We start from the raw sequence: 26,442 nt of genomic DNA, 5'->3' as shown, positions 1-26,442 counted from the left end.
GGTAGCCTATGACAGTCAAACATGCACACTTAATTTTCTAATGTGTCTTCATATTACAATTTGAATCTTGATAACAAAAACAAAGCTATAAGCCTTCTTTCTTTAAGGCAAGCAAAATGACATGTGACTCATGCCAGTCAGCTGTCTAAAGCAAATGATTGGCTCTCATACGTTTCCTGATTGTTCAGCAGAGGCAGAATGTTAAAGCTGAAAATAAAATTGTGAAATTTGGATGGTAGGTTTTCTAGGTGTAAGAAACAGGACCCAAAGAAAGGTCTTTGTTTTCTCTATCAGTCAGGCTTATCATAGATTTATAGGGACATACAGCATTTGAAACCATGATATGTGTCCCTTATCATGATTTACAAGCAATAACTACTACTACAAACTGTCTACTAACCACTATTTTTACTAACTTTATGCACACAGTAGGCCTAGCTGTCAATGGCTGTGTGCGTTTGTGTTTGGGGAAGGGAGGTTGTAGTTGCATGTCATCAGCAGTGCTATTGTGCTAACAGAACATGACACAACCTTCGGATGCTGTCCCTTGATCTCTTGAGAGTGTGATTGCATTTCTTTTAACATGACACATTTCTTCTGAACTATAATTTCGTATTCCAGATATTCTGAAATTTACGACTGAGTAAAAGTTATTAATTTAATACATTTTAAGTTTTCCTGACTTATATGTTATATTATATTCCTACTTTTATCGTTTAACCTACATGGTAAACCCAAATAAGTTCAGTGTACTCAAATATTTTGTGGTAACCAATTAAAAAAATGTAAGTACTTGTAATTAAGTAGATTTTCATTTAAAAGTATATATTAAATTTAGATTATATTTATAGAGACCTAGTATTCTTCACCTTATAAAGTGAAGATCAACTCCATCCCAGGAGAAAGTACAGACACATAATGCAAGCAAGCATTAAGTGCCCAACTTTGTGACACCTCCAAGTGGGCAGGTCAATGTTAATTGAGAAATTAGTCAATTTCACATTGAACTCAGAAGAGAAGTATGTTTAGTCTCTAAAATGTCTTACATATTTCAATAATGGTCTACACTTTAATGGTAAGCCTGACAATAATCTGAAAATCTCTTCACTAATTTTTCTCATCAGTTGTTCTACGTCATACACATCCCAAAAAGTCACAATAAATAGTAATGAGGAAAAAAATAAACATAAACAAGAAAGTAGAAGCACTGTTCCAATTTGAAAGGTGCTTTACAAGTACTAGACAACAAGTACCAAAACATGATTAGTTCATAGATTTCACATGTAAAATAACACCCCCATCTTGCCTGTTCATAATTCTCAGAAATTCTTGAATTGTGTGCATGTGTGCGTGTACATGTTTATGTGTGTGTATGTGGGTGTGTGTGTGTGTGTGTGTGTGTGTGCGTGCATATGTCTACTGTGTGAGTATGTGTCATACGTATGATTACTGTGAATGTATGTGTGTATCTGTTTATGCACATGTGTGCATATGGAATGGGTTAACATGACCCCTGGAGGCAAACATACGCAAAAAATTGGTCATCTTAGGCCCTACGGTTCTCAAGATATTCACAGAAAACTCTGTTGGTGTACGGTCACTAAATGTACACATAAATAATTTTATTGTATGGCCCCCCCATGAACGAAAGTTCACGAAACTTGGCATGCATTCGCATGGTGTCATAATGATCCCACACTTCCAATTTCGTGCAGTTTTGACCATGTCAAATTTGGCTGCGCGGCGGTCATAATAAGGCATTTAGGAAGGGTATTTAAACCTTCTCTAATGAGAGCAATTGCAAGCTAAATGGTACACATTGCTCGCCAGATGAGGACACTTATTACACATGGCATTTGTTCCGAAGACGTTGACGATGATGTTGATGACGTCAGACTTCAAGACCTCAAAAATTAAGATATAATGGCCAATGTTTACTCAAAAACATATTCGAATACAATTAAAACCTCACTATTCACTAAAACAACTCAAAGATTCTTGCTGGGTTACCTAAATACCAGGTTTTAAGTACAACACAGACAATACTTATAAGTAGTAGAACTGTTAGGGTTTACAGTGTACAGTATACAGTATATAAAGAGCATCTTTCAATATTTCTCAATGCAACCTCTTGGATTTCTGTTGCTGTGACATCATTCTTCAGCACTCATTCTTTCTTGTTACTACTCCTACAAAAAATAATAAAAATAATGTTAAGACACACAAGACCATATGCATGATTCTACAAATTGTGATTAGTGAGGACAGTTTATTTATATACATAATATGTATTCCTAATAGAATAGTAATAGTAGATTACAATAAATAAATATAATAAATAAGACGTTTCTAAATAAGGGTTTACCATGAGATGCCTAAGAAACTTGAAAATAATGATCCCCCAGTAGAAACTGTGGGAGGAAAATATATTTTTACTGATTGGAACTGAATATAAAGAAGAATATTGTCAAACCAAATAGACATATAAACTCAAAATAGAATGTTCTAACTGAGAAGTAACTTACATGACCATGACCCATTTTGACAACTCTTTTCCACAAAGTTTGGGAACTAAAAGAAGAATAAATCATCAGAGAAAAACATTAATGTCTAAATTAAATTGGGGAAGCTTAGTTATACCACTTTTCTGTGATGTTTTATATACTGGATATATTTAAATAAAAACCATAGATAATTTCATAGATTACTTGCCATTATATGTAGCCATTTACTAATATGGCCAAATGCCTCATCGTTCCTCTGGCACTTCAGCAAGCCAGTATCTTCATAGAACAAGCAGTCTACAATAAGCATATTGCTTCTCTTAGCATAGCGCCTGGTGTCTGGTGGCAGGTGATCAGTGTTAAAGGTGTGGTGCATCACCACCAGGATGGACGGCTTGTCATCTGAGACAAACACACATGTGAATAATATAGAGTTTATATTATATACAGTATATATACAAAATATACATACAAGATCAAGAAAAACAACACAGATTGTCTAGTAATGCATGTTTCTCACCAGGAATGTGTTTCAAAGCTTTTTCAATGTCACTTCCGACAGAAGAAACAACTGAACAGAATACCAGGAGGAAGTCACACTGTGCCACTGATGACTCTTCCTTTGGTAAAACTCCTTTGTCTGCAAGACGTTTCTGAACTTCTTTATCTGCTCCCAATGTGTTTCCACTTACAATAGCAGAGTATTTGACTTCTGTAGATGAAGCAGAACTGCCAATAGCCTTTTTAGTGCTTTCTTTTGACTCCAATTTGTGTCCAAGGGATTTGCCTGAGCTGCTTCCATGTTGGGAAGGTAATAAATTACTTGATGAGTTCTTTGGAGCATCAGTCTTGGTATGGGGGGTGGGTGGGGGCAGCCGGGCCTGACGTGTAGGTAATAGATCTTTCTGCAAAGTATATAACCAGACACTTTTGTTTTTACATTTAATTTCAATCTTTGTTGTAATAATATATATTTTTTTAAAAACTAGAGTGATATTAGGTAAAGGTGGACATTTAACTGAACAATAAACTAAAATAAAACTAAAATAAAATCACTATGGGACTCACAGATCGACCAGGCTCAGAGCAAGCCCAAACCATCTCCAACATTTTATTCTCTGCCTCTGTGTTCCTCGGACACCTCAGTATCCCTTTGTCTTCATGGAACAAAATGTCGACCACCTTGATCTTTCTCCCTTTCACGAATCTGCTGGTGTCTGGGGTCACATGGTCAGGATCAAAGGTGTGGTGCATCACCGCCAGAACGGCAGGCTTGGAATCTGTCAGAGCAGAAAAAGTGGCTTACTACTAGTGTTGCACGGTGCACCGATACTACAAAAGTATCGCAATACCCTGAAATAAAAAATGTCACGATACCTTATGTTATTAGTATCGATACTGTGTTATTTTGAAGTAACATGTGTGTGTGCAAGACATGCTTTTAGTGCCTCCTCCCCTATAGCCTGTGTCTTTTCTCCACACACACGTATGCGCACTGTGCAGCTGTCGTGCCATAAACAGCGAGACATTGCTGCTTGTTTGTTATGTGTTATTATGTGATTGCTGTACATAATAATAGGCTAATATCAAGTTGATTTGCTCACTTACTTACATCTGGAGAGAGCTCCTTGCTAACTATCCCGCTAGCTCAGGTCATGTCTGTCATTCGTGGAGTGGTCACTAAAATCATTAATGAACATGGCAATACACTTAGCTCTTCTATGATCCCAGAAAGATTTTCTTCGACTTGTTGGTTTTTTGAACATTTATTTTATCTAATGACAGAAAATATAATGAATTGCATCCACATATCCAAACGCACTATGCGCAACTATTATTCACTAGCCTAAAACCATGAGGCTGAAGGCTACTCTCACGTATTTCTTAAAGTGACAGGCACGCAATTATACCTATACACAACCAATGTGCACTCAATTAGCCCTACACACCACATTAAAGATATGTGTAATACTTTAAAAATCAATATGAAGTATTCAAATTACAATTTGTTTAGCCACTAATAATAATGCAGATTATAAAATACTATACATTATTAACAAAATAACTTTATATGAATTCCAAAATATATCAAATAGAAACATATGACATAAGCCATCATTTTCCGTATGTGTTTGTGTGTGTGTGGAGAGTCAAGAAGAATCTAGGATGGCCACTGGTGTGGTGATCACACTATATTCAATATTACTGATGACGTGGGTGGAGGCCCCCACATCAAATACAGTTTTTAAAAAGTATCAAAGAAGTATCGAAATCGCAATTCTTGACCTAGTATCGGTATCAAAACAATAATTTTGGTATCGTGACAATATATACCAACCAGGGGCCGTATTCACAAAGAATTTTAAGGCTAAAAGTAGCTCCTAAGTGGCGAATTTAGGAGCAACTCCTAAAAATAATGGGCGTGTCACTCCTAACTTTAGGACTCCTAATTTTTTTCAATAAAAGTAATTCACGAAGCATTTTAGACCTAAAAGTAGCACCTACGTCTGGGACAGCTTAAAAGAAGTTGAGAGGACTCCTAACTCACTAAGACTTATTCACAAACAGCTTTTTGTGGCATTTCACGTTGCGATGTTTTGAAATGCGTATGCGGCAACAGGAGCTTCCAATCGCGAGGGAACAATTTTGCATTGTAGGCATAAAAGGGATGCAATAACGCCACCAACAACAACCAAAACTACTCATTGTCAACATGTAAATTAAATGTAACGTTTCATTGTGAATCAAATTAAAATGTTCTCCTCTTTGCAAACGTAGGGATATGGTGACAGATTAATTTAATAATGTTGCAAAGATAGCCTACTGCATCAATCCGTAGGCCTATGTTTCATTAGGCTACTAGGCTATTTGTTTTGCCTTACTCTTTATTCATTTAGCCTAGGCCTTTTTATTCAGTTATTTCTTCCATCCTTCGCACTACTTGTGTAGCGCAGGCATTCTCAGACCTGTCACCTGTCACTCATCATCGTAAGGGAGGTGTTTGGAATCATTCCCACGTTACAATCATCAGCCAATCAAGGTGGTCACTTCAGTCAAGCTCGTGCATGAGTAATGACGTCATCCATAGCAACGAAGACTCTCTTAGTTTAGGAGTTGTCATTTTTCCTTACTAAGAGTAGGTCTGAAAGGCTTTGTGAATAACTTTTAAGAGAAAACTCCTAGCTAAAATCTTTTAGTGCGATTTAGGAGTACTCCTAGTGGTAAGATAAAAGGCTTTGTGAATACGGCCCCAGTAGTAAGTAGGGGAGAGCCGGGACAGTTGAAACACTTTTTAATTAAACGTAATTTACAAAGCGATCATACTACACTGAAAGCTAATATTTGGTCACTAGTAAGCTACATCTGTCCTCTGTCAAATACAAATGCATTTTCAGCTTTGAACAAGTTTCATTCGTCCCTCCTGGTCGGGACAGTTGAAACAACATAAGGGGACGAATGAAACATACAGTTAAAGCCATATAAACCTCCCACAACTTCAAAATGTTACCACATATCATGAATGGTACTCCCAAAAGGTGTTATTTTAGATAGATTGTTGCAGGGCTATACGTCTTCGTGCATGTCTGTTAACAATTCATTGCCATCATCGTGAAGCGTGTATGAAGCGGTTTTTGAAATATCATGCCCTGTGGATGATTCTGGATTGTTAATGGTAAGCTTTCCCATTTATATCATGTTTATATTGTTGAAAATGTAGTTTCACTAGGTTTTTACGTGGGTTAGGCCACTGCACATCCAAATAAGTAGGCTTAACGACCCATCGGCCGTCTGTCTCCATATGATAACATGGGAAAACTCAACCCCCTACCTGGTGGGCCCAAATGTATTTTCATCTTCCTAACTGTTTTTCCATGTCTCACTTCCATAGATGATTGTTTAAACACAGATATGTGTGCATTTAATTAAAATACATGGAGGTACAGCCTGTTCGGGGCGATTGAAACACTTGTTTCAATCATCCCGACACAGACATATGACACTATAGCTTGTTTTGCTTTCCATGTAAACAAGCATGCGATATGAAAGTCTGGGATTGTGGAGAACACTAAATAGTGTACTGAATAAGCATTAAGTCAAAACTTTAAATGAAAAACACTGATTAATAATCGAAAAAATTTAACCGCTAATGAAGTTTACTTTTGCGCATCAAAACTCGTTTATCGCCTGTAACTCCGTGATGACATACAGTAGCAGGAAGATATTTGGCTGATAGAAGGAGGTTAACATGCTCTATGTTTTGACCAAAGGACGTCTGTCTATCATCATTACACTCGGAGAAAACTGGATTGTTTCATTTGTCCCGTGTTTCAATCGTCCCGGCTCTCCCTAGTGTTGTCACGGCGCGAGTCCGTGCCAGTGGACACCTATATTACGAACGTTACGCATGCACATCAATAAACTGAAAAATGTAACCCGCAACATTCACAACTTTCATTCATCATTGTTCCACACATATGCCGGCATAATTACAACATGATATGGAATAAGCTGTCTGAGTTGATATGTTGTCTGTTCTGTTTGTTATGTGCGTAGTTGTGTGTGTTCGTTTGCTAAGATTTTTGTTAATGTTTGTCGGGAAAGGCCTACCGGCAACGTAACAGTGTATTTAACATCACAACACACATAACATGCTACATCTAAAAGTATGTGTTTATTGTATTGGTGGAATGTATGTGGTGGACAATAATTTCGATAGAAAGGTAGCCAACCTGTAGAAGGGGTTCACGCTGTCCCATTGGCAAACAGGAAGTGGTGCAACTGCTCCCCTATTTCAGGTAGTGGGGTACGGTTGGCTACCATTGCATAAGAGAGCCACAGGGGGGAAATAATGTGCTACAGGAATGCTATTAAGTAGTACGTTTTCTTTATGCATTTAAAGCTTATGATGGTATGAATTTGTCACGTGGAATGTGTTTTGTATATTTGTCACTTCTCATGTGTTAATTGATTGAATTATGTGTTTGTATAGCCTAGGGGTGGGGATTTGGCCCATTTATAGGGGCAGAATGGAACTTGTATTGAGTATGTTCTGAGCTATGAGAGAGAGAACATTGTCTGTGCTGTGTGTTGGGCCAGTGAATTTATGGTATTGTCAATTTACCTGCACATATATATTTAGTGCATCTCTGCACTTAGGTTTATTTTCGTTTTTGAAAAGTTTTTCTTTATTTTTGTTATTATTTAGTCACTGTAAATACTTTTTGCACCTGGCATTTTGGGAATAATAAATCTCCCATTTTGGGCCCTCCTACTCCTGGTCTGCTACCATCCTCGCTGCCTCCACTGCCGTCCATCCTAACATATATCCTCTGCAACAAATGTTGAAAGCTAAGCAGGGCCTTCTGTGTATAGACTGCAGAAAAGGGCCAATTGATGACCAACAACATGTTGCTGAATGGGTAATGTCAGTTTCATTTTACTGGGTTCCAATGATGGTGTCTAACTACAGTTTTGTTTTCTCATAGCAGAGGGCTGGGAATGATCTAATTGATCCGTGTTCCAAATCTGTGTTCATTAACATAACACACAGAACACATTTCTCATTGTTCTGTATTTGCACGCCATATGGCTCTGTCAACCAGTTCACTCTTTCTGGATCACAGTCACTCAGACACTACACTATCCTGAGCTACAGAATCCCACCATCCCCAACCCTCTCCGAAATCCATATCCCGCAAAAAATAGAAGAAGAATCTGTTGCTCATCTCTCTAGCTGTCAGTAAGAAAGTAGTCATCCAAAACTGGAAATCAAAGAAATCTTGCAACCTCAGTCACTAGACAAATTTAACACCAGAACACATTTCAGTGGAGAAACACAATGCACACAGAAGGAAGCAAATATCAGCCTTTGAAGACACCTGGTCCCCATTTCTGACATTTCTAAATTCCACAAAAACATAACTACAAAAACATACATACATCTGAAAAGTAACCTGACAAATATGCACCTCTACTATCAACCAATAAAGGCATCATCATGTAAAGGTATAACTTTTAAGTGATAATCTAAAGTTCAGTACCTGGTATTTCTTTAAGAGCTGCCTCCATATCTGTTCCAACACGAGACACGATCACACAGAAAGCCAAGATTAGGTCACAGCTCTCCACATTTTTAACTTCTTTCAAGCCTTCGCTGATCAGCATTCCCTTCAATGCCTGGTGGTGTTTTTGAGTGTTCCCAATCACAATGGTGTAGAATTTCATGGTTAAGATTTCTGCTTGAAAAAATATATGAGGATATTAACATGAGGATATCTGGAAAGGCTATTAAAGATAAAGCTTACCACCGCACTAATGTGACAGGCAACTTTTTCATCCCCCAAATAATATTCTACATTTAAACACAAGTACAGACTGAACCCAACGGTTTTCCCACAGTAGTCTGCTGTCTGAAGAGATAACCCTTTTAAAAAAAAATCATGATAGCTCTCACCTGTATGAACATTTGTTTTTACAGATTCACTCATTCTCCCGTCTTTAGGCTTTGCACAGACACTGATTGTATAGTTAGTGTCTGGTTTTAAGCCTGTGATGACTGCGTTGCATGAATCTGTAGAAATGGTCAAAGGTTCAGTCCATCTACTGTGGTATGAGATCTGGTAAGGTTCTGGAGTCTGATCCATCCCAGGTGGTGGGCTCCATGTGAGATTTATAGATGTTGGAGCCAGCGAATCCCCTGTGAGCTGCTCTGGGGCTGGCACAGCTGAAAGAAAGAAAAATACAATAATAAAGACTTTTGAAAACTTTTTGGACTATGTCTTGATGTGGGTCTGGCTCGTCAGGCTACTCTCTTAGTCCTCAGAGGTTACATCTGGCTTACCTCAACATCTGAAAATAAATCTTATTGTATATATATGGTTATCAGCTCCACTACAGCCAGTTTGACAGCACATGCATGCTGAAACCACTGCTTTTCAGATAATTTGATGGCTAATAGGATCTGTCCTTGTTTTTTTTAACATGAGAGCTCCCACCTGTATGAACTTCTGTTTTCGCAGGTTCACTCATTCTCCAATCCTTAGGCTTAGTGCAGACAGTGACACTATAGTTGGTGTATGGCTTCAGGCCTTTGATGACTGCTTTGCATGAATCTGTAGAGAAGGGCTCTGACTCAGTCCCTCCACTTTGGTAAGAGATCTGGTAGTGAGTCTGTTCCATCCCATGTGGTGGGCTCCATGTGAGTTTAGCAGATGTTGGAGTCACTGAAGCCACTTTGAGCTTCTTGGGGACTGGAGTCACTGTAAAACATTATAAAGTTATTTTGATTATTTTGATTTTGACCAGAAGAATCTCAATGAAAGACAAATGTGGGATATGTGGGAATTCATTTTCATATGGGTGGGTGGGATGCAAAGAGTTGTATTTACTTATAATACTCTAGCATTCCCTCACAATAGTTTTGTGTTCCTTTTGCAAACTCAAAAAACACAAATGCAGATAAAAGCCACTGCTATTCAACTAGTCTGGTGCCCGTGGAGATCTACCCTTGTTTTAAATCATGGCAGTTCTCACCTGTATGAACCATTGTTCCTACAGCTTCACTCATTTGCCCATCCTTAAGCTTTACTCTGACGCTGACAGTATAGCTGGTGCATGGTTTCAGGCCTGTGATGTCTGCGCTGCATTTCTCAGTAGAGATGGTCTGTGAATCAGTCCCTTCACTGTGATAAGAGATCTGGTAGAAATATAAAGTCTGTTCCATCTCATGTGGTGGGCTCCATGTGAGTTTAGCAGATGTTGGAGTCACAGAATCCTCTATGAGCTGCTCTGGGGCTGGCACCGCTGTAAAAAAAAAAAGAAATACAATACTTTTTATTTACTGAGCCAGGTCACCTCTGAGAACCTATCCAGATAAGAACTGAGCCATATACATTGTACAATCAAATAGCTATTCTTAAATGTTTAGTTAGTATAACTCAGTTTTTGTCTTTTGCTGATTATGTTGATTTTGCCTTTTGAAATTACTTGCCTAAAATGAGTGTAATTTAATATTGAGGTGGAAAAGTAAACATGATCATTTAAATCAAATAAACTACTTGAATTACTGAAGTTTTGCTACACTGTGAAGTTAGTTAGTTAACCTTACTTAACCTGTTAGTTAACCTTAGTTTAAAAAAACATGCAAACCGATTGCCTTGAAATTACAGACTAATCTGGAATAGGAATTGCAAGTTGTGCCTATTTAATCTAACTTGGTCATTACAAGTAAAGTATATTGTGTTTATTAAACACAACACATGTATTGAAGGTGTACGGCCCACATATTTGTAAAGATACTGTATCACATATTAATCCTTACTGGAATTCAATCTTAAGTTACAATGAATAAAGTGACAGTGACACTAACGGTTATACTGTTGTTGTGTAAATTATGTTGATGCATCACACCATCAAGTAGATGACTATTCAAAACATCTTAAAGCGATGGTTCGGAGTGAATTTCACAATTTCACATTTCAAAATACACCCCAGACGCTTTTTCCCTTGGTCGACCATTGGTTGAGTTCACGCTCAGTCTCAGTCTATGTATCAGTCCAATGGCTTAGCGTTGGTGTTTTTGGAACCAAATGTGTATCTCGTAAATTACCCCACTAATATTGCCCGGAATGTTACCAAACTTCTACAGTAGTACAAAAAGGTAGCCTAGAAATCTAGATGCACCCTAGCAGCAGCAAATTTAATTTGCTGCCCGGGATAGTCTAGCAACTTTCAATTGGCTTGCGAGCTGGAAAAATTAAGCTTCAATAAGACCAATCACATCGTGTATAGAGTCGGTAGGCGGGCTTAACATAATGATTGATGGCAGAGTTGCAACGGTTCGGCGTTAATTCCCTGCTACTTGAAAACAAAGAAGATGGATGTTGCTGTTGGCGAACAGCGTGACACGAGTTAAGCGTTAAGTTGGCAAAAGTTTGAACTAGCCAACTAGCTCCACTGGTGGGAAAACACATGGGGCTTATGAGTTGGAGCGCTATCCTATTCTATTGCGAGCAGAGGGAATTTGAAAGACAACCGATTATCCCGCCCCTCGGACTGAGCAGTATGAACGGTGAGTCCCCAGACTCTACATTTTAATGTGGGTCTGGCTCGTCAGGCTAACAAAAAGGCTATGTACTCATAAAAGAGGCATTGGAAAGTTTGTAAGTAGCCTACACCAGGAGTTTATTTAAATAACACCAGAGCCCATCTACGGAGAGCCTTGGCACTTCCTAATAAGCCCCATTGTATCGAAATTGGTTGCAGTTCCATTAGAGTTCCACTGGGGGTGATCGCGGTAGAGCGCAGATTGAATGGGGGTCTATGGAGCTAGACGGCTAAATTTATCTCTTTCACCTGCTTGTCGTGGAAGAATCGCAGATTTTATTGTAGTTTATGCAAGTTCAGTATAGATTTTAGATCTAAAGTTGAATGAACGAGTACTTATGTCCTTTTCATTTCTTACAGGTTGGGTCGTTGTTGCCCATAACATGGTAGCATTGTGCTAATGAATGACGTCATTGACATATTTGAAAAGCTTTTTAGAAGAATTATGTGACTTTAAACAATATAATAATCAACAGTGTGTATTTTCTTTGTCTCCCCTATCGAATGCAACATTCAAATTACTACTCAAAAAATTATATCCAGAGAAAATTGGATATTGAGGGGTAAAGCTCCATAGACCTCCATGCATTCTGCGCTCGCCCGCAAGCGCCCTCAAGTGGAATCTGAGGAGGCACTGCAACCAGTCCAGAAACCGGAAGTAACCAGACAGTGCCAATTTCTTCCTATTAGACATTCTCTGATAACACTTCCCTGATGGCTTCTACCAGAGCCCGTTTACGGAGAGCCGGATCACTCCCTATTAACTCCATTGTACCTGCAATCTGTGGCAGTTCCGCTAGGGGTGATCACAAATAAGTGCAAAAGCAATGGGGGTCTATTGAGCTAGACGGCTAAATTTGTCTCTTTCACCTGGTTGTTGTTGAAAAATCGAAGATTTGATTGTGGTTTCTGCCAGTTCAATATGGATTATAGGTCAAAAGTTGAATGAACGAGTACTCGCGTCCTTTCGATTTCTTACAGGTTGGGTCGCTGTTGCCCACAACACACTAGCTTTCTGCTAATGAATGACGCCATTGACACATTTAAGGCTTTTTAGAACAAATAAGTGACTCAAAAACTATAATACTCAGCGGTGTGTATTTTCTCTGCCCCCTCTTTCGAATGCAACATTCAAATTTCTGGGCAAAAAATTATATCCCGAGAAAAGTGGATTTTGAGGGGTACAGCTCCATAGACCTCCATTCATTCTGCACTTATTAGTGAGCGCCTTCATGTGGAACCAGAACGAGAACTGCAACCAGTTCAGAATCCGGAAGTTTCCAGAGAGTGGCGGTTCTCCCCTTTATTAGACATTCTCTGCTTCTATTCTCTGCTGCTACCGCTCCTGCTGCGTTGACGTTACTATCAAAGATTCTAGAGCGGAGCAAGATAGATCAGTTACGTCACTGTTCTAGAATCTTTGGTTACTCCTGTGATTTGGGAGAAGCCCGTAAAAGTCTTGGCAGAAAGTGATGCATACTGAAGTGCCCAGTGAAACCCGTGCTTGTCAGGTAGTGGGTGGGCTACAAACTTGCCCTTGTTTTCTATCAGAATAACTCTCACCTGTATGAACCACTTGTTTTGCAGGTTCACTCATTGCCCCATCCTTAAGCTTAGCGCAGACGCTGACCACATAGTCGCTGCATGGCTCCAGGGATTCAATGATAGTGCTGCATGAATATCTAGAGAAGGGCTTTGACTCAGACCTTCCGTCGTGGTAAGAGATCTGGTAGGATTCTGGAGTCTGATCCATCCCATGTGGTGGGGTCCATGTGAGATTAGCAGATGTTGGAGTCACTGAAGCTACTTTGAGCTGCTCTGGGGCTGGCACAGCTGTAAGAAAAAATACAGTAATAAAGGCTGCATTTGCACTAGCAGGGCTTGAGGTACAGCTGTTTTGGACTGTCTGTTTACATCTGTATGTAATATGTTCACATAGTTCACTAATTTGCTTAACACTTATGACAACCCACATGCACATCAGAGGGATTTTGGTCACGAAGATGAAAGCAAACATACAGACGGCACTGCAAATGCACAAAATAACACAAGCTTGCATTATTAGGCTTTTTCAGTGGCTAGTTGTTAACTACCATTTCCGAATTATCTCAAGTCCACAAAATGCACTGCCAGTTTTATTTTAAGGGTGAAAAGAAAGTTGAGAGCCCTTACTCCACCTTTTCCATCTCCGTTTTCATTTTAATTTCACAGTTCTGCCAGTTGTGCATGTGAAAGCATTGTTATGTGTAATGTAAATGTCAAAAGGTAAAAGATGTGCAAGTTGAAAATGACAAGGAATATTCAATCTGCCCGTTTAGACAGCAGTCACATTGGCACATATCTGCTTCATATCTGATTTATTTCCATATATGAATGAGGCCTGAAGCAGATCCGAAAATGGCAGAATCCATGTGCTTTTTCCCTGTGCCACAAATTAGCAAAAAATCTGAATTGGGTCACATTTAACTGATGGTGTAAACGTACCCAAAGACAATTACAACCTTTTTGACATGAAATTCACATATCACAAGACTAAGTCTATCTCTTGGGTAGGACAGCAAAATGACGCCAGTCGGGTGATTGAGAAGACCTGCCCTTTCTTTTTATCACAAGAGTTCTCACCTGTACAAACTTTTTTTTTCGCAGGTTCACTCATTTCCCCATCCTTAAGCTTAGTGCAGACAGTGCAGACACTGAGACTATAGTTGATGTATGGCTTCAGGCCTGTGATGTCTGCACTGCAGGACTCTCTAGAGATGATCTGTGGTTCAGACCCTCCACTTTGGTAAGAGATCTGGTAGGAGTGTGGAGTCTTTTCCATCCCATGTGGTGGGCTCCATGTGAGATGAACAGATGTTGGAGTCACTGAAGCCACTTTGAGCTGCTCCGGGACTGACACCGCTGTAATAAAAAAAAGAGTTGAGAAAATCTGACATATAATTCACATATCACAAGATCATCCAGTCTGATTGGAGTTTGAATACGTAAGGGATAATGGATGACACGGTGGTCTGTCAACAGAAAATAATGCACGGTCGAGGTTGCAATACGGCCTGACGCGCAGCGGAGGGCTGTTTAAACCTCATAAGTGCATTATGTAGGCTAATGGATAACGGCCACCGAGGTGTGCTGTTATACGGAATTAATGGACGAGGGGCAAAGAACTCCACGACGCGCAGCGGAGTCCGCCCGAGTCAATTAATTCCGTATAACTGGACACACCTCGAAGGCCATTATCCCGCTTATCACCCGGTTGCCACTGTAAAGCCATGCCTTTATAGCACACAAAGGAAACACACGGTTCTGTTTAAAAAGAAGCCCACTAGTTCAGCTTGTTGTACAACTTTCGTTGGCCCTATAACAGCGATAGCATGGACAGTTTGCTTGTTTACAGTTGATTCCATTGTTGCGAAGCCTGCCTCCAGGCTCAACCGTCGTCCTACCATGGTTATTATAGTTACCATTCATAAGCATTAACCCATTTACTCCTAAAATGCCTGCTAAAAACGCCTATAGAATCCTATGGCATTCTAGACTAAATAACCTTATTTCCTGAGGGTTTTCTGAAAACATACAAAAAATTGTCAACGTCTACCAAAATGTAATATCTAAGCCTCTGTAGCACCTAGAAACATGAAATAAAAATCATGCTGCGCTACGCAGCATCCAGCGGGAGGGTCAATGTTGCGTCATGCAGCATCCAGCGCGAATGGGTAATATGGAACGGCGATTAAACTTTTTTTTACCAGATCTACTTCATAGGTGTCCCGTTATTCGGAATTAAACGCCACCCCGCCAGCCAATCAGAAAAGAGTATTTCTTCTCTCCGGGTGATCATTTCTTTTAGGGCTGCACAATTAATCGAATTTTAATCACGATCACGATTTTGGCTTCCCACGATCAAATTTGCGTGATCGAGCGATATTTCAAATGCGTGCTCTACCCATAGAACCAACCTGGCAACCCATAGAACGCTCCGCTACAAAACAAATCAAGCGCTCCTTAAACCTGTCTGACCATGTGCCTGCATGCAGCCTACCAATGACAGCTGTTCCCTGCACTGCTCAGCCTGATGCACTGTGGACTAGTGACATTATGTTAACTATTAGTAGGCTAGTTAGACTATACAATAAACGACGGTCAAAAATCAAATGTGTGGCACAGCAGAAGGCCAAGAGCTTGTCCCTCGAAGCGGATCATCCATTGTTCGAAAATATTTCGGATTTCAGGCAAGTTAAGTTAACCAAAAATATAAGCAGAGCAGGGCTCTCAACTCATACCGTGAAACACATCACATGACGTAAACCCCACATTTTTTATCACGTTAACTTTTAGTCCTTGTTTGCTTCCTCCGATAGTAATTACTGTAACTGTAATTACTGTAATAAGAGTTGAGCTAACAACGGGATCCGTGAATTTTATTCATGTATTTTATAAGCTACATGTGCAACCTACAATGCATATGCGTTTCAAGACACAGCCTACTCAAAACGAGTGAACAATAATGAAAATGTAGCCTACACGTCAGTGTTTTACATATCAACGAATGACTAAAGCAGGGGTGTCCAAACTGCGGCCAGCCATGCACTTTAATCCGGCCCGCCGAGCATTTATTAGTTTATCATTGGCCGCTCACTATTTTTTTCCAGCGATAGACGACGTTGTGGTTAACTTTAGGCTACTGCAAACTGCTTTACACTCTTCTTAGAGAACGTTTACAATGTCAATGTCAAAACAGCTTGTCACATCGAGATACATAGTATCTCCATTGCAGCAGATCTAACTACGTTATGCTAGTCCATTTAATTGGGGACGCATTTGAGCGTGGGAGAGGGCGATGGCAACAGTAGTTCCCACTACTGACCATTTATAAACTGTGAGAGGGCACAGCCATAGGCACAGCACTAGCCATAGGCTATATTTGAGTGGAGCTGGCAAAGAGTGACAGTGCACCATTTATAAATGAAATAAAAACGGCATCAAATTAACAGTATTTCTTAAGAAATTAATTTTCTACAACAAAATTATTTTGTCATTTAAATAATACAAAACATTATTATTATTATTATTATTATTATTATTATTATTATTATTTGTGTGTGGCCCGCTGGCCAATTTTCAAAATCCAATGTGGCCCTTCAGTCAAAAAGTTTCGACACCCCTGGACTAACGATTACAGTAAACTCATGAACACGAAGCAGAGTTTAAGTGGCTAATGGGGAGCGTTGGGAGGATTCCCGGTGGGCGTTTTCCCAATTATTAACAAAGTAGCACACACAAAACATTTGTTTGGAAGTTTGGAAGTCGCAGTCAAATCTATATTTGCAGTAATTTAGGGGAGTAAATGTGAGGGGAAGAATTTGGGTGAGCCAGATAGCAAGTCCAATATGTTTAGGGAAAAAATATTTTTGTCACTAAAATTAATTAATAATCGTGATAAATAATCGTGATCTCAATATTGATCAAAATAATCGTGATTATCATTTTGGTCATAATCGTGCAGCCCTAATTTCTTTTAACAGACCACCGTGGAGTCCATTATCCCGCTCATTCCACTGTTGCCACTTTAGTTTTGTTCATTTACTATTATAATTTAAACGCTTTAATCGCTAAAACTGTCTTGTTTGTAGAACTACTTTTTTCCGACACATATCAACTTATTTCTCAACTTGTAGGACAAACTGCCGTTACTAGTTCTTAATGGATAGTTGCTATGGCCAAAGGCCAGTTGTTAGTTCCATCTCTCCCGTTGTCAGCGGGCATATCCTCAGGAATCTTTGAAACATCACTATTTTACTCAGCCTACTGCCATCCAACTACTTAAAAGCCACCTCCGTCATATGCTAAATGTTGCTATGTTCTGAACGTCTGTATTTTAAGGCTTGGATGCAACGTGACAATTAATTTAAACTTCACAACGAGTTTGGACAATTTAATAAACAAGTGTGGCCAAAACAATGGATCTACGTCAAAGGTGTTCAAATAACATATGTTAATACACATTCTTAATTACGCAGGACAATGGGAAATTCAACCAAGCAGTGGAATAAACACAATTATACCATGGTCTAGGTTGAAAAGGGTGTCGTTTAAAAAGTGATATACTACACCTATGAAGTAGATCTGGCATATCATATCAATGCAAAGCATATCAATGCTTATGAATGGTAACTATAACAACGATAGTAGGTTGAGCCTGGAGGCAGGCTTCGCAACAATGGAATCAACTGTAAACAGCTGAAAAAACGAACGATTTTAGCTCTAAAACTCATTTAGTATTAATAATAGATTTCATAATTATTTATTTCGTAAGTGACCATGGTATAAACGGGATAATTCCCTTCGATGCGTCCATTATCAGAAATAAATGAACTTCGCAGAAGCAACCGTCCGACGCGAACACGCCTCCGTGTCGTCCATTTATTTCTGATAATGGACACCTCGTCGGGCATTATCCCTTACATAACCCTGTCTCTGGGGGGAGCTGCAGCACAGTGGTAGCAGCGCCACATCCAGCGCTGCATACACACTCAGTGTCCAGTGACCCAGATTTGAGTCTGATCTGCGGTCATTCCTAAACCCACTCCCCTTCTCTCCCCCACTCACTTTCTGTCTTATCAAATTAAGACTACAAGAGCCCAAAAATATAACTTCAAAAAAAGCCTGCCATTGTTAAAAAATGACAAAGTAGCAAATTATGTCTATAAACTGTGAATACAAGCCTCAGATGTGTGAGGAGTCTCAGTCTTGACTGCATTCAACTTTGCCCATAAACTATTTGTTCATACTATATATGAGGGAATTCCAGGACTGTTTTATTTAATTTACTAAACAGGCAAGGACCTCATCAAGGATGAAAACATTAGGCACAGAGCCATATAAAGGTACCTTTATATGGCTCTGATTAGGCAGTTTGACACTAAAGTGTCCAGTGAAACCAGTGCTTGTCAGGTAGTGGGTGGGCTAAGAACTTGCCCTTGTTTTCTATCAGAATAACTCTCACCTGTATGAATCATTTGTTTTGCAGGTTCACTCATTGCCCCATCCATAAGCTTAGCGCAGACGCTAACCACATAGTCGCTGCATGGCTCCAGGGATTCAATGATAGTGCTGCATGAATGTCTAGAGAAGGGCTTTGACTCAGACCTTCCGTCGTGGTAAGAGATCTGGTAGGATTCTGGAGTCTGATCCATCCCATGTGGTGGGGTCCATGTGAGATTAGCAGATGTTGGAGTCACTGAAGCTACTTTGAGCTGCTCTGGGGCTGGCACAGCTGTAAGAAAAAATACAGTAATAAAGGCTGCATTTGCACTAGCAGGGCTTGAGGTACAGCTGTTTTGGACTGTCTGTTTACATCTGTACATGTTCACATAGTTCACTAATTTGCTTAACACTTATGACAACCCACATGCACATCAGAGGGATTTTGGTCACGAAGATGAAAGCAAACATACAGACGGCACTGCAAATGCACAAAATAACACAAGCTTGCATTATTAGGCTTTTTCAGTGGCTAGTTGTTAACTACCATTTCCGAATTATCTCAAGTCCGCAAAATGCACTGCCAGTTTTATTTTAAGGGTGAAAAGAAAGTTGAGAGCCCTTACTCCACCTTTTCCATCTCCGTTTTTAATTTCAAAGTTCTGCCAGTTGTGCATGTGAAAGCATTGTTATGTGTAATGTTAATGTCAAAAGGTAAAAGATGTGCAAGTTGAAAATGACAAGGAATATTCAATCTGCCCGTTTAGACAGCAGTCACATTGGCACATATCTGCTTCATATCTGATTTATTTCCATATATGAATGAGGCCTGAAGCAGATCTGAAAATGTCAGAATCCATGTGCTTTTTCCCTGTTAACATGTTCAAGCTGCACATCGGAACTGTGCCACAAATTAGCAAAAAATCTGAATTGGGTCACATTTAACTGATGGTGTAAACATACCCAAAGACAATTATAACCTTTTTGACATGAAATTCACATATCACAAGACTAAGTCTATCTCTTGGGTAGGACAGCAGCACCCATGTTTGAGTCTGATCTATGGAGATTTAACAAACCACATCTCTTTTCCCTCACTCATTTCCTGTTCTATCAAGACTAGAAGGGTCCAAAATACCACTTCAAAAAAGCCTGCCTCTGGTAAAAGATGACAGATTAGCAAAGTATGTACATAAAATGTTTGTGCATACAGCCAGTAAACTCAACTTTGCCAATATATTATTTGTTCATACTACATATGAATCATTCCCAGGACTCTGTAATATGTTATATTCAAAGAGCAAAAGCCTCAGCAAAGATGAACACATTTGGCAGTTTGACACTAAAGTGCAAAATGACGCCAGTCGGGTGACTGAGAAGACCTGCCCTTTCTTTTTATCACAAGAGTTCTCACCTGTACGAACTTCTTTTTTCGCAGGTTCACTCATTTCCCCATCCTTAAGCTTAGTGCAGACAGTGCAGACACTGAGACTATAGTTGATGTATGGCTTCAGGCCTGTGATGTCTGCACTGCAGGACTCTCTAGAGATGATCTGTGGTTCAGACCCTCCACTTTGGTAAGAGATCTGGTAGGAGTGTGGAGTCTTTTCCATCCCATGTGGTGGGCTCCATGTGAGATGAACAGATGTTGGAGTCACTGAAACCACCTTGAGCTGCTCTGGGGCTGGCACTGAAAGAGAAACAGAAAAAAACATTTCTATGTAATTTTATATTATTTTGATTTTGATGAGCAGAATTTAATTGGAAGGTTAAGTACAACAAGAAAGGCACGGCCAACACATGGGCATAGGTTTAGGGTGGGACGCTAAGGACTAGTCCTAACCAATATTTTGAGATGACAAAATTGTCTGCACCAATATTGTAGCGAACGCCTTTGTGCTATTTGGACTATTCCAACAACCAGGACAACAATAAAAAAAACACTGTATTTGACTGAAACCGAAGGGGGTTTATCTGCCACGCACAACAGCATCAAAGCATAGCCTAAGCCTACTTCACTTTGCGGTGACACTGGCAGAATAGCAAGCGAGTGTGTCAGTATAGGCTAAGTTATCAGGATGTCTACCAATACATAACCCAGCCATGGCCTACTGGTTAGCACTTCTGACCTGTAACCAGAGGGTTGCCGGTTCGAATCCCGACCAGTAGGCACGGCTTAAGTGCCCTTGAGCAAGGCACCTAACCCCTCACTGCTCCCCGAGCTCCGCTGTTGATGCAGGCAGCTCACTGTGCCGGGATTAGTGTGTACTTCACCTCACTGTGTGTACACTGTGTGCTGTGTGTGTTTCACTAATTCACGGATTGGGAGAAATGCAGAGACCAAATTTCCCTCACGGGATCAAAAGAGTATATATACTTATACTTATACTTAACCCAAAAAGGCCAGTGTAAAACATTTAATATTCCCTTTTCCCTTCAGCATGCACATTTTGCATTTTTTGTGCTTTGTGATCAGCTATGCCACCAAAGAAGAAAAAGAACATACAAAGCTTCACATTATGCAGAGTCTAAGTAGGCAAAGTAACTAGTCATGCAAACTGGCAACTGGTGACCAGGCTTTCAGATGCGGATTTTACTGTGGAAAATAGCATAAACTGTTAGATATTACCCAGGATATTGTCACAGCTAAACCTAGCTTTTGTAATCTTTCAACCAAGGTTAGTAGTCATGTTGAATAGGGGTGTGCCGCACGGACAGTCGCATATAGCAAAGAATAGAAGTCACCATGTCACTGACTGTTAATTGGGCTACCAATCTTGCAGTCACAATAAACAATGGATCCGAGACATTTTCCTGTTCCTATATTCTGTTTATGTAGGCTAATGTATTAGTGAATGTAGCCTGTACAATGCAAAGAAATAAAAGATAAACTATGGTGCATTCCCATACTCATAGAAATGAACATTGCGAGACACTTATCTCTTCTATGATCTCATCCCAAAAAGATTTTCTTTGACTTGATAGTTTTTGGAACATTTATTTTATCTAATGACATAGCAATCATGATGAATTGAATCCAAATCCTTGCACTATGCAAAACTATTTTCCACTAGCCTAAAACCGTGAGACTGAAAGCTAATTGCGTTCATGTAATTCTTAAAGTGACAGGCACTTTAGACTTTAGACTTACACACCACAAATGTGATGATATTAAAGACAAGTGTATCTTGACAACAGGAGTTGGGGATGTGTCCCCACCAAAGCTGAGACTAAAGCTACGCCCTTGGGCCAACAGATATACCAATTACCGTAAACTGAACTCTTACAGTTTTATTTGTGTTAATATACATTCTACCATCACAAATTCTTTAGTCTTTATTCACTAATTGTGTGAGGAACGCAGATGGGGATATGCAATTTGACTTCACTCTTACACACCAAATTGGCCCAGAAAGAATACTTTGCAATTTGTCTTTACCTCTGCAAATATGGCATGTAGCAGCTTTCCCCTGATAGCCATTTTTCAGCACAATAAAAACTTTGGCGATGTACATCATGTTGAGATCTAGATCAGGTAAGGGACATTCTTCAGATGTTGCTGTGATTGTGCGTAGACACTCGTCCTCATCACCCTCTTTTCCCTCCTTCCAAAGGGACAGCACATATTCAACCTGATCCAGTCTCTCTGGCTTCCTCCATGTCACTACCACAAGGCCTTTATCCTTTTTCACCTTTAACTCCTCTGGTGCAGGGATCTCTACAATTGAAATACACAAAACCTCTGAACTGTGTTTGTGTGTGTTTATACATGTGTCTGATTTAATTGTGGATAAAGTAGGTCATTGGAATTTGGTTTCAATTGCTATTAATTCAAACTCAAATATTGAATTAGTGCCAAACTTTTTTTAAATTGTACCTGTGTGTGTAGTCGCTGACACACATTTACTCTGCTGGTTGTCTTTACCCAGGGTGACCACCTTAAATTCATACTTCTCTCCAGGTGATAGGTCACGAATATAAGCTTTTGAACTTGTGACATCTTGACTATTAGAGGGTCCTCCACTCTCCCAGGTGACTTTAAAATTCTGGCAATCACTCCATCCCTCAGGAGGTCCCCAGACTAAGGATATGGAGTCCGGCTGTACAGAGGTGAACTGAATTGGCCCAGGAGGAGGGACTGGTTCAACTGAAAAGCCGAGATAAAACAAAAGACACAATGTTAACATTTTCTGCTGTGCTTCATTTTTCCTGAAATCTCCATTTTGATAATTAAAATGGCTTACTTTCAGCTAAAAAGACATTACCATTAGAACATTTGTCCTCTGGTTGAATCTGTTGAATGTAGTAAAAAGAGCAAAGTAAGAACAATGTTCATAAAATTAAAAATGATATTCCATTTGAAACTGCTATGTGTCATAGAGCAAATCCATTGGAATGTCTCCTCCTTTACTTGCCTTATTGACTACTTGTTTTTTTTCACTTTCAGTTTCATGCTGGAATTTCTCATCATTTCCACAATCTTCACTCCCACTACATTTAGCAAACATTACAGCATCAAATGGTCAGATACATATATCTCCAGAACAGTCCCATCATTACAACATATTAGGTTGTTAAAGTATTAAGTTAGCTCTCATTTTATTTATTTATTTATTTATTTATTTAATGTTGCTATGTTCTGAACGTCTGTATTTTACAGCTTGGATGCAATGTGACGTTCATTTAAACTTCACAATTAGTTTGGCGAAATAATATACAAGTGTGATACGGCCAAAAAAATGGATCTACTTCACAGGTGTGCAAATAACATATGTTAATACACATTCTAAAGAACGCAAGACAATGGGAAATTCAACCAAGCAGTGGAATAATTGCAGTTAAATGTAATTGTAACCAAACCAGCATTTTTTACACAAGCTGAACTCACAACTTACCCATTGTTCCCAGAAGAGTCCAAGTTATCTTCAAGCCTTTAAAAAGAAAATGTATCAATGTACAATTAATTTAGCATTATACACGGAAATACACAAACAGCTGAATAACAAAATAATTACTGATGAAGATTACTTATTAAATAATTAAAGTAAATTTAAAGTCCAGTTCTGTTTGACATCCTTGCACAGATCTCATGATTACATATTAATAACAATAATACTATGATGAAAATTCAACTGCTGAAAATAGCAAAAGGTCAAAGAAAAAAAATACCCATGGTCTATTTCTAGAGAGCTCTGTTCATTGGAGGTAAATGATTCACAGCTTTTTTGTTTGCTAGGAGGTTGTCCTTCAACTGAGAATTCCATTGGTCTTTTATTGGTGGGCGGATCATCTGCCATTTGGTAGGATTTTTATCGATGCAGGACTATATACCCACTGTCCTGAGTTTCACATTTGTTTTATAGGTCCTCAAAACATCCAGTACCAGTTATCTGTAACAAAACAGAGGGACACATAACTGCAGAGGTGGTAGTGGTACTCTAGCCTTTTACTGTTATGTTGCATCTAGAACACTTTCGAACACCTTTATTTCACATAGATAAATGCCTGCTTGGGATGTCAACCATTATGATTCAAATGGATTTCAGACCATGTAATTATTATTTTTCTCTGTGCAGTTAAAGTCTCTTACTGCATTCCAGCACTGTGCCTACTCTTTGGCCTCTGCTGTAGTTTGTTGCCATACAATTATTCAATAACTGTTTTGTTATTTCGCAAGAAGGCAGCCAAAACAAAAAGGCAAAATAAAAAGGCTCAAGTTAAACAATTTATAGACCTACATGACTCCTGAATATAGTAAGGGTAAGCATGGGTAGGCGTTATCAAACATTTTGCTTGTTATGCAAGTTTATTATCTGGAAACATACATAGCTTAATGTTAGAAAGATAAGCCTATCACAAAAAAATGTTTCTTCTGACTCACCTATAGGACAATTTCAGGATCAGGACAACAAGGAAACATGGACCCTAGCAACACCTTTCACCCTTTAAATGAGTTACTTAAGGAGATGACAATACTGTAAGATAAACGAGATGACCTCTGTCATGATGACTAGTCTAACTCAAAATGTTCAATACCAGAGTTTCCAAGACTGTAGTTAAATTGTATTTTATATGCACTGGTGCTTAACATATTTTAATGTGAACATAGCAAAACTATTACAGTTTTGTCACTTGCAATCAGCCTGACCATGTGCCCTACGTGCTAGACATCATTTTATTGTAAGAAACGTAGTAGCTATGTTTAAAATAATTTCATGGTTCACTTGTTCTTACTGCAGGCCGAGTTCAATTTTTCCTGCTATACTTTCATTCTAATCTGTGGAATGCACTAAAGCAATTCATTGTTTTTAATAAAGGAAATACATCATAGTGATAAAAAGACAGACGTATGAGCAGAATGTTGAGTTTACCCCATATGGTTTACCCTGATCCCTCGATAAAAAATCACTCGTATTACTCACACATGCTTATCGATTCATTTTGACCACTGGATTAGCCTACCTTCTGCAAAACACAAACGAGGGGTCATGAAGATGCTTGCTAGATTCGGATACAGGCAGTTGCATATGGTTTTCTAGCCACTTTCTAGCTACTTCGGGTAACGCGGAACGACGAGCTGTGTAGTTTTTAATGTCTTTACGCATGGTGGAGTGCTACAGCATGACGGTCATTCTTGTAACGAAATTTAGGACAAAGAGGCTTAATTGGAGACGTTTGCGTGATGCGTTGTTACACTGGTACATTAAAATGCTGAAAACAATGCTCCAAGAAGTGGGGGGGCGGCGTTCCCCCGCGTCCAACGCCCACTACTCCCCTGCCTGATCGTGAAACTAGCTAGCCAGCCAATTATTTAGCAATAAATAGCTATAGGGCCTAGGCCTACACACTGCATTCGGAGCACAGAACGACAGATAATCCAACACGCCTGTTTTGCTAGGTTCTGTGGATCCATTTTTGTGCCCAATAACTTAATCAAAATAACATACTGTACACAGACACCCTTTTCGCGTATCCAGTTAGCCTACTGCCATCTACCACCACTTTCCAACCAACAGTAGGCCTAGATCTAATTTTAACTGGTGTTCTTTCTCCAGTCGACCAGAAATGACGCCCAATGTAGCCTACTACACCACCGTACACCGGCGCCGACATGCTAGCACCTTCGGCATTCAATTACTTAGACCACATTATAATCCTTTACAGCATGAAGATGACGAGTTGGTAGACTACATTATATGTAGCCTAAAGTTTAGGCTACTTACCGATTGGATTTCTGTGGTTGGTTACAGCAGACTTTAACATAGGTCAAAATGGCGATGTGTATCAGCGGCCAAACGACAATAAACAAAAGCAGTCACTTTCACTTTCGATTTTATTGCCATTTTTTTTTTTTAAGGGTACAAGGATCATTTCCAGCTTCGGATCTGAGGACCTCCCTTACGGAAATGTCAGGTTTCTAGCGAACAGCTGAATAAGGGCATATTTTCACATACAAATTAGGTTTCTGGCAAACAGTTGCGGTTAACTAATGTTGCAGCAAATTTGCAGTAATGTCATGCAAATTAGGTTTTTCACCAGAAGTTTGCCATTGTTGTCTAAGTGTGCACTCAAAAAGTGATGTGGTAAAAATGACACATCTGCTGTGTGTGCAGGGACAACACCTTTTGGGTCAATTTCAACACAGCAATGGTGTGGCAGAATAAAAAAATAAATAAAAAAGCATCATGCACTTTGTGAGAATCAAACTCACAACCTTCAGACTATGAGACTGATGTGGTATCTGCGGTAACAAGGCTTCAGCTGTAGATATATGACAGCTCATGGTTCATCACTATAGTTTTATCGTGGTTTCACTGCAGTTAAACCCTCACTGTAAATGTTTTTTAGTCAA

The 26,442-nt window shown here is 39.4% G+C and overlaps 1 protein-coding gene across 6 annotated transcripts; it reads right to left on the bottom strand.

Moving 5' to 3' along the window:
* Nucleotides 1–1,210: 1,210 nt before the first annotated feature.
* Nucleotides 1,211–25,905, bottom strand: LOC143127432 (tenascin-N-like). Of its 6 annotated transcripts, XM_076288937.1 has the most exons (22): nt 25,814–25,888; nt 25,013–25,055; nt 23,760–23,980; nt 23,486–23,521; nt 23,006–23,081; nt 22,835–22,892; nt 22,468–22,737; nt 22,030–22,308; nt 20,005–20,280; nt 18,613–18,882; nt 14,232–14,510; nt 13,173–13,442; nt 10,038–10,307; nt 9,500–9,763; nt 8,959–9,228; nt 8,546–8,740; nt 3,573–3,784; nt 3,025–3,409; nt 2,713–2,906; nt 2,526–2,571; nt 2,366–2,411; nt 1,211–2,189 (listed from the first exon to the last, which is right to left on the bottom strand). In XM_076288937.1, the coding sequence occupies exons 3-22, from the start codon at nt 23,885–23,887 to the stop codon at nt 2,168–2,170; spliced, it is 3,846 nt and encodes a 1,281-aa protein (XP_076145052.1). In that variant the 5' UTR covers nt 23,888–23,980; nt 25,013–25,055; nt 25,814–25,888; the 3' UTR covers nt 1,211–2,167. The 6 variants fall into 6 exon arrangements, with proteins under 6 accessions (XP_076145052.1, XP_076145051.1, XP_076145054.1 ...); XM_076288936.1 differs by lacking the exon at nt 25,013–25,055 and having other exon boundaries at nt 25,814–25,905; XM_076288939.1 differs by lacking the exon at nt 25,013–25,055 and having other exon boundaries at nt 22,856–22,892; nt 25,814–25,905.
* Nucleotides 25,906–26,442: the final 537 nt, after the last annotated feature.

Source organism: Alosa pseudoharengus, unplaced genomic scaffold (genome assembly GCF_046254945.1).
Source record: "Alosa pseudoharengus isolate Yale_2024_CS ecotype anadromous, Long Island Sound unplaced genomic scaffold, YU_APseudo_1.1 YU_APseudo_1.1_scf_17, whole genome shotgun sequence".
Classification (NCBI taxonomy): domain Eukaryota; kingdom Metazoa; phylum Chordata; class Actinopteri; order Clupeiformes; family Clupeidae; genus Alosa; species Alosa pseudoharengus.
This window is presented reverse-complemented; position numbering and strand designations above follow the sequence as displayed.

Excerpts from the sequence above, each read along its gene's own strand:
- LOC143127432 (XM_076288936.1), bottom strand. The coding sequence starts at position 23,887 with ATGGCAGATGATCCGCCCACCAATAAAAGACCAATGGAATTCTCAGTT. Across the intron at positions 23,082-23,485 it reads GACTCTTCTGGGAACAATGG|TGGGAGTGAAGATTGTGGAA; the intron begins GTAAGTTGTGAG and ends TGCTAAATGTAG. Across the intron at positions 22,309-22,467 it reads GTCAGCGACTACACACACAG|AGATCCCTGCACCAGAGGAG; the intron begins GTACAATTTAAA and ends TTTCAATTGTAG.